Source organism: Magallana gigas, chromosome 7 (genome assembly GCF_963853765.1).
Source record: "Magallana gigas chromosome 7, xbMagGiga1.1, whole genome shotgun sequence".
NCBI lineage: Eukaryota > Metazoa > Mollusca > Bivalvia > Ostreida > Ostreidae > Magallana > Magallana gigas.
The window spans coordinates 15,678,840-15,695,660 of NC_088859.1; the positions used below are offsets into that span (position 1 = coordinate 15,678,840).

The 16,821-nt window shown below is 34.0% G+C and overlaps 2 protein-coding genes across 4 annotated transcripts; one reads left to right on the forward strand and one right to left on the reverse strand.

Moving 5' to 3' along the window:
* Window positions 1–135: 135 nt before the first annotated feature.
* LOC105347142 (uncharacterized) lies at window positions 136–5,647 on the forward strand. The gene is made up of 8 exons (XM_066066899.1): window positions 136–266; window positions 383–479; window positions 598–739; window positions 954–1,141; window positions 3,610–3,750; window positions 4,471–4,560; window positions 4,719–4,822; window positions 5,043–5,647. Exons 2-8 carry the CDS (start codon window positions 395–397, stop codon window positions 5,232–5,234), a joined length of 942 nt encoding a protein of 313 aa, XP_065922971.1. The 5' UTR covers window positions 136–266; window positions 383–394; the 3' UTR covers window positions 5,235–5,647.
* Window positions 5,648–9,484: 3,837 nt separating this feature from the next.
* On the reverse strand, window positions 9,485–11,724 carry LOC105347143 (uncharacterized). Of its 3 annotated transcripts, none has more exons than XM_011456055.4 (4): window positions 11,592–11,724; window positions 11,085–11,292; window positions 10,520–10,627; window positions 9,485–10,052 (listed from the first exon to the last, which is right to left on the reverse strand). In XM_011456055.4, the coding sequence occupies exons 2-4, from the start codon at window positions 11,283–11,285 to the stop codon at window positions 9,594–9,596; spliced, it is 768 nt and encodes a 255-aa protein (XP_011454357.3). In that variant the 5' UTR covers window positions 11,286–11,292; window positions 11,592–11,724; the 3' UTR covers window positions 9,485–9,593. The 3 variants fall into 3 exon arrangements, with proteins under 3 accessions (XP_011454357.3, XP_011454358.3, XP_019930445.3); XM_011456056.4 differs by lacking the exon at window positions 11,592–11,724 and adding an exon at window positions 11,464–11,591; XM_020074886.3 differs by lacking the exon at window positions 11,592–11,724 and adding an exon at window positions 11,423–11,561.
* Between the last annotated feature and the right edge of the window lie 5,097 nt (window positions 11,725–16,821).

A 16,821-nucleotide genomic window follows, 5' to 3' on the forward strand; every position in this document is an offset into this window, starting at 1 on the left:
CAATATAGATATGTTTACAGCATTTTCCTAGATATTACATATCAATCACTGCCAAAGAAATGAGTGTATGTTTTCAAGAAACCGCTGGTCGGTCGTAAAAAGCTGATGACCCCCCTGTCGTCACCATGTGTTGGCCTTTTTTTCTGTACAGTGGAACCTTTGTATGGACGTAGGTCAGGGTTTTTTTTATTAGTAAACAGGTAACTTGTATATATACAGACAATCATTCCCCCGTTGTCATTACAAAAGCAAATAGCCAAGAAAAGGTGAGTAAAAGTTTAGTTCTTAATTAACATGGAATAAGATTGTAAAATTGTGTTGAATTTAAATGCAATAGAATACTTGTCATTTATTTTATTTTCCCATGTGGTTTTTTTTCTAGATTTCAAGAAATATGCTGGTATTCCTACGGAGCTGCATTGTGGTCTTTTTCGCCACAAAATGTTTCGCCGGCCCGATGTCGACAGAAGACTTAAAAGGTAAAATCTTTCTTTTCATGCACGCAAAACCTGTACATATACAACTTATTCCGTTTTTTAACCATCTTTGTTTCTGCATCGTGTTTAATCTTGCCAATTTTAATTTCTTCGTTTTCAGATTTCGATAAAAACGTGAGAATAAGGCTTGCTGTGTTGGTGGCTAAAAACTTGGAAACCCTCACCCAGCAAATTACGTCAGCTAACGATGGCTGCTTACTGAAAATAAACACGACCATTGAGAACTGTGCTTCCTGTCCTGCGTAAGTCATTCAATATGTCAGCAAAATCCAGGAATCTTTACGTTAATCGCAAATAAATAAAGCAGGCTGAATATTTACTACCTGTTATTTGAAAAAGAAAAAATCCAAATAGCATAGCTTGAAAATTCGAATATTTTCCTGATCTTCGTAAAATGGCCACAAACATCCAGCCCTCTTTAGACTGTCTAGTATTCTTTTTATTTTACTCTTTCAGTGGTTCTGCTTCACAGTCAAAAATTGACGAGGTGGTCAAGGCCATTAGCTTTCCGATCGTGGAGGGAGAGAAGCTGGTCACTAAAATTACCGACTCCCTCTCCAATGTCAACGTGCGAGAGTTACTGGGGGACAAGCTGGGCCCATTGCTCAACACCCTGAAAGGAACATTAGGAGTCTTAATCAACAGTATGTGAATCTATGAAATTTTACATTTTAAAAAAAATCTCCTGACAGCTGAGACATTTATCGTAAAATCTTCTAATTTTACTATATTTTGTTTGATATATATTGAATGATATAATGTTAATGTTTTTAATGTTGCAAGGATATCTTAATGTCATTTCGTCTTAAATCTTGTTAAAAAGAAGTATAATTGCATACTACATTTTTTTTAGTTTTAGGATAAAATACAGGCTCAAACTGCATATTTCTTTTTCTAATGCTTAACAATTTATAACAGTCATAATTATATACGTTCGAGATATCTGAGTATTCAAGATATCGAGGGTAAAATAATTTAAAAGTAGGTGGTCGGGACTTAAATTTACATCCGACATATCCACTGTATGTATTCGAGATATCGAAGTTTAACAGTATTTTAAAGGGCATAAAGTTTTGTTAATCAAGTTTATAACACTGTGCCGGATAATTAAGTGCCAGGTGGCATTTTTGCACCCGCAGTTTCGGAAAAATCCATATATACCAAATGATAGACCATTGTCTAGAGAGTATAAAACAACTTTTGTTTTTAGTGTGTTTCACCTGACAGGTGAGATATTTTCCTTTAAAAAATAATATCCCATCGGAAAATGATAATTCCCATAGGAGAATTGATTCTCGTACAGGAAATATTGACAATTCTATAGGATTTTTTAAAAGTCCTATAGGAATTATATTTCCTATAGGATAATGGTATTTCCTGTAGGAATTTAATTCAGACCTGTAGTTTTCCTATAGGATATTAAGTTTTCCTATCGGATTTTATCAAATCCTACCGGAATTGAAATTCCTATAGGAAGTTCTTGTATTCCGATAGGATATTTCACATAACCTATAGGAATATTGTTTTTCCTATGGGAAAAATTATTTTCCTATAGGAATTTATTTTTGAAAGGTAAATATCTCACCTGACAGGTGAGATACAATGATAACAAAAGTGGTTGTTAACTCTTTAAGCAATGGTCTATCATATGGCATATTTGAATTTTTTGATAAGCAGCTTAAGCGGGTGCAAAAATGCCACCTTGGCACTGGCATAATTATCCGGCACAGAGTTTTATACATTTTACAGATTAAGGGAATTGGGGGGGGGGGATAGATAAGTATATTTTCATGAGATTAATATTTTATATAAATTATTTATTAAGGTTATTGGTAGTATTCGGTATTATGGGTGTCTTGCAATTTTCAATTATTATAGGCTAAAGTGACAGTGATTACTAGTATATAAATAGTGCCTGTTTGGGAGGGTAACAGTTGAAATTGACACCCCGAGAAAACCATTGTCAACCGACGCGAAGCGGAGGTTGACAATGGTTTTCGAGGGGTGTCAATTTCAACTGTTATCCTCCCAAACAGGCACTATTTATTTTGTTATACTGAATGTCTTTTTTAAAATTTTTAAGAAAATTTTACTGCTTTTATATAGGAATAACGTGAATTCTACAGCGAACCGTACGCGCATAATTTTCGCGCATGTAACATTTTTTATTGTTATACTTTCATGTTAAATACTGAAATCTGATTGGTTAAGACGCAGTTAATAATATTTACTATTACCCTCAGCGTTAGCAACGCACTTGGCAACGGGTAACATTAAAAAATGTTACATGCGCGAAAATTATGCGCGTACGGTTCGCTGTAGAATTCACGTTATTCCTATGTAAAAGCAGTAAAATTTTCTTAAAAATTTTAAAAAAGACATTCAGTATAACAAAATAAATAGTGCCTGTTTGGGAGGATAACAGTTGAAATTGACACCCCTCGAAAACCATTGTCAACCTCCGCTTCGCGTCGGTTGACAATGGTTTTCTCGGGGTGTCAATTTCAACTGTTACCCTCCCAAACAGGCACTATTTATATATTGTTATACTTTCATGTTAAATACTGAAATCTGATTGGTTGAGACGCAGTTAATAATATTTACTATTACCCTCAGCGTTAGCAACGCACTTGGCAACGGGTAACATTAAAAAATGTTACATGCGCGAAAATTATGCGCGTACGGTTCGCTGTAGAATTCACGTTATTCCTATGTAAAAGCAGTAAAATTTTCTTAAAATTTTAAAAAAAGACATTCAGTATAACAAAATAGATAGTGCTTGTTTGGGAGGATAACAGTTGAAATTGACACCCCTCGAAAACCATTGTCAACCTCCGCTTCGCGTCGGTTGACAATGGTTTTCTCGGGGTGTCAATTTCAACTGTTACCCTCCCAAACAGGCACTATTTATATAATGTTACCCGTTGCCAAGTGCGTTGCTAACGCTGAGGGTAATAGTAAATATTATTAACTGCGCCTTAACCAATCAGATTTCAGTATTTAACATGAAAGTATAACAATAAATATTATTAATTTTTCTAGCCCTGCATATTTTTACGTTGAATATACCAATACCTTTATGCGTTGTTACGGTACTTTCTTTTATTTTAAGGTAATGAAATCCAGAACATTGGAAAGTTTTTCTCAAACTTTGAGAGCACTTTCAATAATTTGAAGAATTCCCTTTCAAGCATTCCGTCCAGCCTTGGAAAAACATTTGAGACTCTTGTAGGTGATATTGGTGGCAAACTCAGTAAGTAAATGAAATCCAATACAAACTCAGTAAGTAAATGAAATCCAATACAAACTCAGTAAGTAAATGAAATCCAATACAAACTCAGTAAGTAAATGAAATCCAATACAAACTCAGTAAGTAAATGAAATCTAATACAAACTCAGTAAGTAAATGAAATCCAATACAAACTCAGTAAGTAAATGAAATCCAATACAAACTCAGTAAGTAAATGAAATCCAATGCCTGTGTATTACCCCCACTCATTCATTTTCTTAATGCATGCGATAATTCTTACTTTAGAGTATTTCTTGGTGATAATTATGATAGAGAAGAAATGCTAGAGCAAGATTAACTGGATTTTTAGCTGGAGTTATTTCCCGTCGGCCACGGAAATCCCTTTATAATTAGTATTTAACCTATCATGCTTGAAATTTGATGTAAATGTAATGATTAAGAAAGTTTTCATTTCTTACAAATATATAGTCGTTAAACCATCATTTAATATAATTTATTATTGTAGAATAGTTAAAATTTTCTTCAGTATATTTCTATCAAACTCGTTTGAAATCGGCTACTCAAAGAAATTAACGGATGGTGGCCATGGGGGAAAACCCTGAGTAAAAATAAGTCATAAGAAAACTTGCTAGCTATTGTTCGGAAAAAAATATATATCTGACAAATAAAGTATGAGTCTTGGTTTTCAATAAAAACTAATTCATTGGTCATTATTTATCAAAGGTAAGCTAAAGTTTTGGAGAAAGAGACGATCCGCATGCGCCGACTGCGAGAAACTCAGCTCCAAAGACCCCAACACGGTCATCACAAACGGTGGGTACAATTCTCAACTTCACATTAATTTTAGCACGTTGAAATTGCAAACAACTTACTTATATTTATTTTAAAAAATGAATATAAGTAACGTTCATTTTCAAATTATTAAAATATTATCGAATAAATTATGAATTATTTTTCCCCATTTGTTACAGTTTGTGGCGCGAATGTGGCCAAGCAGTTGACTGACCTGACAAAGAGTCTTGAGAATCTACAGGAACTGTATGAAGACTCCGTCAACGGAACCGTGGTCACTGAGGTAAGTCGTTCTTAATCTGTCTATTTTGTAGTGGTCCTTGGTTTCTGAGTCGTCTTTTTCATTCGTCAAACGTACTTTTTTAATCAATTGCCGCACTGCATGGGGAAAAGTGGGGGAGGTCTGTGACTTGATGTTTTGCGTTTGATGTTTTTATTTTATTAGATAAATATTGAGATTTGGTAAAAATTCGTAAGTAAAATATGTCAATTTTTTTCCACAGCTTGTCATAGGAGATCCCCAGATGACATACTCACCCTCTTTCAAGGTGGTCGCTGACCTACAAAGCCTTACATACAACATTGGAGCCACAAAGAAGACTCTGCAGGGATTTGCTGGGGAGATCATTAACTTCACCGATAAACCGACTTCTTATGACTTCCTGGCAGATAAAATCTACCAAGATTTCGTTTAAAATCTGTCAATCAATGTGCACTTTTCCCCCTTTTGCGTAGTTTTAATAAGCGTGTGTTGTTATTCTTGTTTTTTATGTGTGGTTTTTTAATCTTAAATTTACCACTGATCAATCACATTGTAGGCATATTCTGTGTGTAATATTTCAAATATTGTTTGAAATATTTGTATACTATAAGATGGGAGTTTTTGTTATTGTTTTTTTTTTTATAAATAAGATCATTTAATAAGTCCGCGATGGACTGATCGGTTTCTTATTGATTGCAAGGTTTTGCATGTACATAATTGAAGTACATTTGTTTCAACTGCATATTTTTCGTGATTGTAAATATTGGAAGTATTTTTGTCTGACCTATTACATTTTACATCAACATAAAGTCATGTCAATGATGTATTTGTTTTCTTCATTTTTTTTTTAAAATCATAACAGGGTTTTACGTACATGTATTTGCGACCGGTTTTGTAAATACTATAATTATTTCGCATATTTCATATGGCACAAAGATTCGTATAATCTATAAATAAATTAAGATCGTAACTGGTCATATATAAGAACCATTTCCACTTGTTACATATGTAACTCTGCCAATTTCTTGAGCAGTTTATCGATTGTACTCTCTTATAAGATACATGTATAGAGTGCACTGAATGACACGATTTATAAACACTGCCGGTGGCAGGGTGAATGTACATGTACATACATTGCACATGAATGGAGAGATTCTTCACTAGCTCTTATATCAGATGCATGAGAATGTCCGATGCTTTCTTAATAAAAAAAAAACTACTAAAATTAAAAAGATTCATTGGGTATAATTATGAAATTTTAAAAAAAAAGTATAATGCACCTAATACCGGAAACCCGTGCATTTATTCATCAAACTAACTATAAAAAACACACATGCAGTCTACATGAAAAATGAATAAGAGATATATATAGTTATCAAGTTCTATATCTAGCCCTTTGTCAGTTTGCAAGGCGAGTTAGTAAAAAAAACCGGATGTTTTAAAGTATATCCTTATTTGGCTTCGCGGCCTTGCGCTCTTTCGCAGAGTTTCCTATGGGGGGGGGGGGGCATAGGGGGCCTAGCCCCCACATGCACACTTTTCCCCTAAAATATATACTTTTCTTGAATTTTTATTTATTGATCGTAAAAGTTTAATGAATTCTAAAAATGATATAGAGAAAAATTAGGAAATAAACTACAGAACCAATGTTGTAGTTACATCGCCCCCCCCCCTTAATTTTTTAAGATTGGGGAAAAAAGGGTTACATTAACTTTATTTTTGATTGTCACTGAGCAATTACCACGATGTCTGACATATGTCTAGTAAAGGTTTAAAAACTGATAGAAAAACAGTACTAACAATGTTTTATATACTCAAAAGCAACACATTTATTTGATATACATCATTTGATTAAACTTTATTTAAACTATAAAATGCTGTCTTTGATGATTCATGCGAGATATAATGGTAGCGACATTGCAGAAATATACTTATGAGAATTTTTTTTTGCAATGATCGCTGCCTTCATCACAGTGCATAGTGCGCATGAATCATCAAAGATGTTGTTTTATTGTTTATATTCACATATTTCTTTTAATAAATTATTGAATTAATCATTAAATAGTGGTTTAAAGTAAGTAAAATCATTTTTAATGTACATCAATACGCTAGATGAAGGAAAAAGCAAGCTTCATATATGGGAATTTGAGTCTGACACCAACATGATTATTTCGTGCAGTCCGTGATTTTTCTTAGGTTTGCAAAAGAAATATATAGTGAATATCCTTATATTGACATATACTGCATTTTGTCATACAATTTCTGATTAAAATATCTTAACAGATAGAGAAAATAATATCGACGTAACAAAATTTTTATCAGATAATTTTTTTCTTCATTTTATTTAATAATGTAAGACTTATGTAAATCGTGTTGTTTACTAAAGCAATACAGGGTTTGGGTTTTTTTTTCTCGGTGTGGGTGGTTGGGGGTGAAAGATAATTTGTTTGCTGGGTGCAGGTGGGGGGTCGAGGCCTACTTTTGGTAAAATTTGTACAATGTGAACAAGTAAACTTTCAAGGGAGGAGGTTCAAACTCACAGCCCCTTTCTAGATGCGCAAATGGTTTATATATTTGCCATCGTCATAAATATCAGCCAACATCATGTGGGAGAAGGCTATTATACCATGTATGATGAACATGTATATACTGCTTGGACTGTGAACCGTGGCCAAGACGGTGTGCAAATCATCATGTGATACGTTGTCTTGACACGTTCCAACGGAAACACTGGGCCCTTACTGCAATGGGACCGGTACACCGGAATAATTTTCATCTTCCTGCTTTCATAGATTTACTTAGTGATTTTATGTATATTTATATTTACTCATGTAATCTTTGAAACTTCAACTGAAAACAATATCAAGTTCACTAGCATTTATATACTCTAAGACTTGTTTTCCACATGAGGAAAGCCAAATCAAAAACCGTGCATGGGTTTTCGCTTCTCTAAATTGATGCCCGAAATTTAGCGTTAGAGATATTAAAGGGGCATGGTCACGATTTTGGTCAAAAAATATTTTACCGATTTTAATGTTTACAATGCTTCAGTAAGGCATTCTTAATAGGTAACCAAAATTTGGTTGTCATTCGTTCAGTCGTAAGCGAGTTACAGATCTAACAATTCATTGCTATGTAAACAAAGCTTTTTTTTTATTTTTTGAATGTTGAAGTCCAAATTCCAGTTTTAGACCTAACATGAAGGTGTTAAACGTTAGGAACTGATTTTTTTTATGCTTAAAATGAATAAGAAGATAGACGTATCAGCTTGAAAAAGATGTTTTAAAGATATATTGAACCTGTGTAAACAAAAACAGGACACGAGCCTTGTTTACATGCCAAATAATTGTGAGCTCTGTATCATGCTTATATCTCAACGACTGACTCTCAATCTTTTTTATCATTATAATTTCAATTCTAAAGCATCATAAATAATAACAAGAGGCCCATGGGCCACATCGCTCACCTGAGGAACAATAGATATAATAAAATCAGCTTAATGGAGTCAATATACAAACTATCTGGACAATGTACAATAATACATGTAGATCCTGTATAAATAAAATCATTTTCCCCCCGAGATATTCTTATGTTTATAATCATTAGTCCCTTTTCTAACAGGATGATTTTGTAGTCATATCACATGTTGAGTATTGCAGTTCTCAAAAAGACCCTTAACAATTGTTTATATCTAGGATATAAACATACATCAAACTCTGAACCTTCTTGTGAGGCCGAAGAATTGTCCTTGGGCCAAAGTCTTAACAATTATAAAGAATCATCTGGCCGATTAGTTTCTGAGAAGAAGATTTTTAAAGATTTACTCTACATATTCCTTTGCTAAACTTCGACCCCCCCCCCCCATTGTGGCCCCACTCTACCCCCGGGGGTCATGATTTTCACAACTTTGAATCTACACTATATGAGGATGCTTCCACACAAGTTTCAGCTTTCCTGGCTGATTAGTTTCTGAGAAGAAGATTTTTAAAGATTTACTCTATATATTCCCATGTAAAACTTCGACCCCAACCCCCCCCCCCCCCATTGTGGCCCCACCCTACCCCGGGGGTCATGATTTTCACAACTTTGAATCTACACTACCTGAGGATGCTTCCACACAAGTTTCAGCTTTCCTGGCTGATTAGTTTCTGAGAAGAAGATTTTTAATGAATTACTCTATAAATTACTATGTTAAACTTTGACCCCCATTGTCGCCCCACTCTGCCCCTGGGGATCATGATTTTTACAATTTTGAATCTACACTACCTGAGGATACTTCCACACAAGTTTCAGCTTTCCTGGCAGATTAGTTTCTGAGAAGAAGATTTTTAAAGGTTTTTAAAGGTTTACTCTATATATTCCCATGTAAAACCCCCTCCCATTGTGGCCCCACCCACACTACGCAAAAAGGCGTGATCCTTAATTTTCACAACTTTGAATCCCCTTGGGCTAAGAATGCGTTGTGCCAAGTTTGATTGAAATTCGCCCAGTGGTTCTTCAGAAGATGTTTAGAAAAGTTTACAGTCAGGCAGACAGACGGACGGACAGACGGACAGACAGACGGACAGACAGACAAAATGTGATCAGAATAGCTCACTTGAGCTTTCAGCTCAGGTGAGCTAAAAACAGTAAAATAAAATGACCAAAATCGTGACCTTTACGGAAGTATAAAAACATTTAAAATATTTTTGGCATTCATTTTAATAATCAAATCAATACAAAACAAAAAATTTCTCTGTGAATAATATGAACAATGGATTAAATAATCCATCGAATAGTGTAAATGAAAAAGTCAGTAATCGTCAGCGAGAAAATCATGATTGAAGACAAAATTGTTGGAACACTGAGCCATCTCGAAGTCGGAACAACAAGATAAATCTGTTGACCCTCGACCTTCAAGGTCACAAAGTTCATGAGAGAGGTGACCTCTGAAGCTTTCACCGGTTTGTATGTTAAAGTCTGAGGTAGTCTGAGTGCAGTTCATTCCTGCAACATTGAAAGTATTTGGCGTAGGTGGTTCTGTTTGATTCTGTATATTTGTTGAGGAAATGTCACTCTGAATTTGGCCATCAACAGCGCCATTTTGAAGGATAAAATTCACGAGACCCATCACATCCACCGGTGTTATCACTGTCTGCTGCTGTTGTGAAAATGATTCACTTAAGATTTTCAGCATTTTGGCTTTTTCCGATTCCATTTCAGACACCTTGGCCTCCAGATCCTTCTTTCGCAGCTCATGTTCTTTCACTGTCTACAAGAATAAAATTAATGATGAACTTTACATGAATTATTCGGAAACTCTTTTCACTGGATCACGTGATAAACACTACATGTACATTATAATACGTATAGCTACATTACTCAGCAATATTTATATTACAACCGTCATTTAATTAATAATACATGTAGTATTTAATTGAAAAAAAATATTATAAAAAATGTGTTGTTTGTACTGTTATAAAAATACCGTATGAACCCAAACAAAAATATTTTATGAATTTTATAACAAGATTACATGTAACACTTCTCATCTGACAATGTATTTTTGTATTATACATGTACATGTATATTTCTTCTAATCTTACTTATAACAAAATGAACAAACAATGAGATTACATTTTTCTTGTAACATTTGTATATGCATGAATGGTTTTGCGATATTTCTTTTAAAATTACTCAATACAATTGTATGTTTAATAAGTGAATAATTATACCTACTTGAAATATTTCCTGAGTTTCCTGTTTTTTCTTTTCACGAGATTTTTGCGCAGATACTCTGTTGCATTTTCTCCTGGCTGCAATTCGATTCATTTCCTCTTTTGAAAGCTATGTAAAAAAGAAAATGTATGTATTTGACATAATTCATAAAACATTTACCCTTCCAAAAATATAAATATAAATGTTGGATCGCATAGAAAGACTACAAATTATACAAAATGATATCATTATCACATGTAATTGATGAAACAAATTTATGCAGTAAAACTTACAAATCATTGAAATTAATACAAGCGAAAATGATAAATTCAAATATTGCCGAAGCTGTTTGCATTTCTTTTTCAAAATAGCTTTAGCTTAAAATAAATATTTTTCGTGACAAGGGGTGTATTTTTAATCATAGAAATATTTCGTGAAAAATTTATGCGTCTAAATATTAAGGGGGGATAAAGGGTTGATTGACAAGATATTTTTATTAAACAGAGTGGCGCTATCTATTAACAATCCATGAAAGCCATACTTAATTCAAACTATTTTTTAAAATAAATCGTATACATGTACGTACTGGGTGTTTAATGTCCGAAGTTTTTTCAATTTCCGGCTCATCTTTCCCCTCAGACACGCGCCTCAACAAAATGGTCATCTTCAACTGTTCCTTTGTAAGGGTGGGAGAATAGCCGATCTCGCTATACTCCTCACGCGCCTTTTTAAATGCTGGATCCGCCTCACCCATATCACTTTCCATCTGTTCGCTTGCCGCCTGCATATTTCAGCTGCAAACAAATGTTTTTTAAACGATTAATGTACAAAAAAAAACTGTTAAATTCATAATTGTGAAAAGTCATAACAAAGGCACGCCCTTTCGTACAGCATGACAAATTCATACATGCATTTGGCATATACCGTTAGTTCGGTGGCACACTTTTTTGATAGTTGCGACCTACGATGTAAACTTGCTGCATATGTTTTAACATCCGTGCTACGTTGGAATAACAGAACAATGACTGTAGCATCTAGTTATCGTATTAAGTCATTGATTGTGCTATTATGAAGAGATTGTGGAGAAACTCACCTTCTTCCCCGGCTATCAAATCTGTTGTGTCACGTGGCACTTGGAATTCTAATGAGACATGTGCGTGATCTATTTTTAGAGATACGTAATAGTTTGTAAAGTAGCGAAATGTCCGTAACTACACTTTCTTGGTGTTTTCTAAGCAAGCATTTCTCTTTGTTTGACTTGCTTGAATTTGCATTTAATGCAAGAAACCACTTAAAGCACCTATTTCATGCAAAATAGAAGTTTTACCTGGTAGTGTCTATTTTTAAAATAGGTGCTTTCCCAATAAAGAAGGTCTATAAATAAAAAGAATTCCCATCCCTAAGCTCTATATATACTGTTGATATGCCTTCCCAATGTCTTATAAGGCAGGCCTATTCATATAGACCGAAACTGAAACTATGCTTTTATCACAAATATGCGTTTCAGTTGGCGATTTTTTTATTGATTACTTAATATAGCTACAGCCTACTTATACAGCCTACTTATACAGTACGCATCGTCCATAATATTAGATCTATGCGACCCAAATCCTGTAAAATTGTGATTTGGAAGCCTAAGTTAGCCTTTCATTTGAGATTGTAATCATTTCATTCAATGATTTAAGTCATTTTTGTTATAATTACTTTGCGGCCACTAAACTTAGTAGTCCTATATCTAGATTTTTAAAAAAATAAAATGAAAGTTTATAGGTAAGTGCGATCAGTCATGCATTTAAAAGAACGACGAAAGAGTAATCTTTCTCTATTAATCAATTTTTCACTTTGCCTTATTTCAATGTGATTACAATGCTAAACCCAACCAAAAATTATAAATTCTGTAAAATTCGCCTATAATGAATTCAACGTTATTTATATCTCAAACCAGTATTATTAAAAATAATATTCTATTTTAATTTTTTAGAAGATATTTAAGGATTTCATGAAGGAAATACCATGTTTACTTGTTTCTTGTTTTCGTTTCTTCATATTTACCATATTGTTTATGTCCGTACAGTGTATTCAATTTTATTCAGAATCAGAAGCACATTTATAATAATGACTTTAAGGGGCTTTTCAGCAACTTCCCATCCATGCGTAGATCTGGGAGGGGGTGGATTAGCACCCCCTCCCTCTCCTACAAATTTCAAACATATAAAAAATCACACAGTAAAATTCTCGAAAATGAACCTCGGTATCCCTCTGATAAAAAAAACAAGTTTTTGACCTCTCTCCCTGGACATTTTTTTTGGGAACCGCGCATGCAATCTTAATATTCATTGCTGACTATTTTAAGGAATAATGAAACATTCTTTGAGTATTATGAGGTGATAATTTCGGTCGGGGCGTGATCAATCCAATAAAGCCCGAAGGGCTTTATGATAGATTTGATCACGCCCCAAACGAAATTATCACCTCATAATATTCAAAGAATGATTCCTTATTACTTATATTTATATAATTTTAAACCATCGTACAATTAAATATCTCAATATAAATAAGCAAACCCCGCTGGCGCCTCAATTTGGCTTTATTTGAAGTTATGGGTTTCATGGGTTTTATACTACAAAATCGATACGTAATGTTATCACAGGCAAAGGCACTGGAAAATATAAATATTGGTTAATAACAACATTGTGTCCGAGATATGTATGTTTAGAATTTTAATTGAAGTAAAATCGTCGATGTCGATTTTACTTTAAAATTTAAATATAAAATCCACTTGTAATAAAATTAGTTTTGAATGGATAGATACTGCGTAATATCAAAACTTTCGTTTCCTCGCTTTTATATCCCTGACATCTTCCAGAAAAACTTCCTTAATTTGAATAAGATTCCTTTACACTTACTGTAATCTGTTTACATCCTATATAACCATATATTATGATAATTGTGCCTTGTATCTATAAGGAAAGGGCAAAAATAGATCTTTCCTGCTGCTCAATCCTATTTTTTATAGTAATAAAATATTATTTAAATTGGATTAAAGAGACTGGATGATTCAATAAAGCATTTGGAGCCATATGCATTACTTCTCGATTTACGTCATGTGTTTATTAATAGTATAGAACCCGTCTCCATTATTTCCTCCAAAATGAAGTGCAACGGAAATGGCGGGGGTGGGGGGAGGCAGACAGTCAAAATACCACTGTCATGTCACTGAATACCATAACTAATTCTAAATATATAAATAATGTTATAATCCATACAAGTCACTTGTGCATGCACGAATCTTGGAACGAAATGTGACACAGATAATTGCGTCAATGCATGTTTTGGGTTGTCGTCTGCAACCCCGCGAATTGTTATGTATTCCAAATCATTGTCGATATTACTCGATTGCTCAGATTCATATTTGAAAGCATATACCCTTCACGGAAAGTGTTAATACAAGTCCATTTTGTCAACATTTACTACATCCGCTTGCCCCCCCCCCCCCCCACCCCCCCCCCACCCCCGCTCCCTCCCCTGGGGAAAAACCTGGATCTGAGTGATCAAGAATTTGCAGCGAATAATCAATATTAGAGGGTAGAGTCTTTGAACAAAACAGAGAGAAAGAAAGAGAGAGAGAGAGAGAGAGAGAGAGAGAGAGAGAGAGAGAATTTTTCATCAACGACTTTATATGAGTTGTCTCTCTTTCTCCATATACTACATGTGTTGTATTAGAGAATCTGTTATTTCTTTCAGATTACCCTTTTAATAATTTAATTATCATATCTTGATATGTATATCATCAGTATGTCACTCAGCAACCAGTTACATGTAACAGTATGTGTTGGTTTATTAATACTTTATAGTATATAGGTCTGGTTATTATTCTTCGCATGTTGAGGTAAAAATCGTCGTGATATATTTAATTGTTTTTGTGTCTAGAAATACATATATTCTGCACAAAGGTTATATATCAGGCATGTAGAAGGGACCTGGTCTAGCAATTTTTTGTTGACATTTACATATAAAAAGGTGAATTAACATTGAGTCCCCCCCCCCCCCCCCCGCCTCTTTTTTGGAATCATGTAGAAAAGAAATGAACAGAGAAACACTATGCTACAGTAAAAATTAAGACATTCAGTATAACAAAATAAATAATGCCTGTTTGGGAGGATAACAGTTGAAATTGACACCCCTCGAAAACCATTGTCAACCTCCGCTTTGCGTCGGTTGACAATGGTTTTCTCGGGGTGTCAATTTCAACTGTTACCCTCCCAAACAGGCACTATTTATATAGTGTTACCCGTTGCAAAGTGTGTTGCTAACGATGAGGGTAATAGAACGGATTATGAACTGCGTCTTAACCAATCAGATTTCAGTATTTAACATGAAAGTATAACAAAACGAATTGTTACATGCGCAATAATTTTGCGCGTTCGGTTCGCCGTGGAATTCACGTCATTTCTATATAAAAGCAGTAAAAAAATCTCTAAAATTAAGACAATCAGTATAATAAAATAAATAGTGCCTGTTTGGGAGGATAACAGTTGAAATTGACACCTCTCGAAAACCATTGTCAACCTCCGCTTTGCGTCGGTTGACAATGGTTTCCTCGGGGTGTCAATTTCAACTGTTACCCTCCCAAACAGGCACTATTTATATAGTGTTACCCGTTGCTAAGTGTGTTGCTAACGCTGAGGGTAATAGAACGGATTATCAACTGCGTCTAAACCAATCAGATTTCAGTATTTAACATGAAAGTATAATAAAACAGTATGTACCTCATGAAGGCGTCGTTAAACGTAACTATAAACGATGGAAACCTAGTTCTAGCAGACTGTCATTAATTGTGATTTTTCATATTACAGAGTGCCGTAGATGTGTAAAATTGCTCTGCTCATTAATTAGTTACGTTTAATTTTATTTCAGGCAATGAAATGGAATGATGTTGGTAGTAATTAATTGGTTGCATTGATTTTTAAAAGCAAATCAATATTTACATTGGATACTGTAAAAACAATTTGCACATGCACAACCATTTTCATAATTATAAAAAGTTGACTACTTTGTAATTTGTTTATCAGTAAGTGAAATGTAAAATTAGTTTGCCAGTGAGTTTTAAAAGTAAAGGATTCTATTGTTAAACATTTACAATACTGTACATGTACGTAGAAATGCACTTATGCAATGCGTTTTATGTGCCAATAGTCCTTGTATCTATCTATAATTTGTACATATTTATAGTACACAATCCATTAAGGTCGCTACATATATAAGTACTTTTTAAAGAAACTGTTGTTTAAATTTTCTCGAAAAGTAATAAAAGTATATAATATGTAGGGATGGATTTGAATTTTGTATTTAGTGATGATGTTTTTTTTTTCTTCTCTTCAGTATATCACATTCATTTGTTGATTAAAAACAGGTAAATGTACACTGTACAACGTTCTCATTCGCCAAGCTTCCAGCATTACAAATGTAAGTTGCCTTTCTTTCGATCGAGAGAGAGAGAGAGACCGCAACAACTACATCTGTAGGTCACAGTTGGTGCTTCATATATATATAGTACGATTTTATATCAGGTTATTTGTGCTGATCGCCTTGCAACTTTCACCGTTACATATTGCAGAAACTCGACGGGACTTGTAACAACAAGCACTCTTTTAAAGTGATAAAATAAAAGCGGTTGTATATCAAGATTTGAATGTGATATGCATGTATGTACATGTATGATAATTCGAAATAATTAACAATGATATGTCGTTTGTAAGCAATATTTTATTGTCCAACCTTTTTTAATCAATTTTTATTTTTGTACAAGGTGACAATATATTCAACACTCAACAGAAAAATCTATTCAGGTAACATACAAAAATATATATATGATTTTTAATCATGAACAAATCAATTGAAGATAAATGTACATATGATCATACATAAATTTATATTATGAAACTGTATTTGTTGTGCGGTATTTTATAATATTAAAGCACAACGAATGACCATGGCCAGCGAAAACTAAACATCACAGATACGCCATGATCAAGGCTCTTTTTTTGTAATTCCGCACTCCCCATGAATAAAACATAACATTTCCTAACAAGTGCATCCACCTGTCGTGGCGACTGCGCATTAATACATCTTGGATATTGCGCCAACAACAGTGCAGCTATTAATATCGAGTACACACATCAGTTCAAGCAATGATATAATATCAAACGATCAATTTGTGATCCCAAGAGGAAAGTGCTAATTTCCATTTGTCTCATTCCTTGCCAGTGCAGTACAAGCTGTCTGTAGTAATTTGATGTGCCAAAAAATAGGGGTTTTGAGGT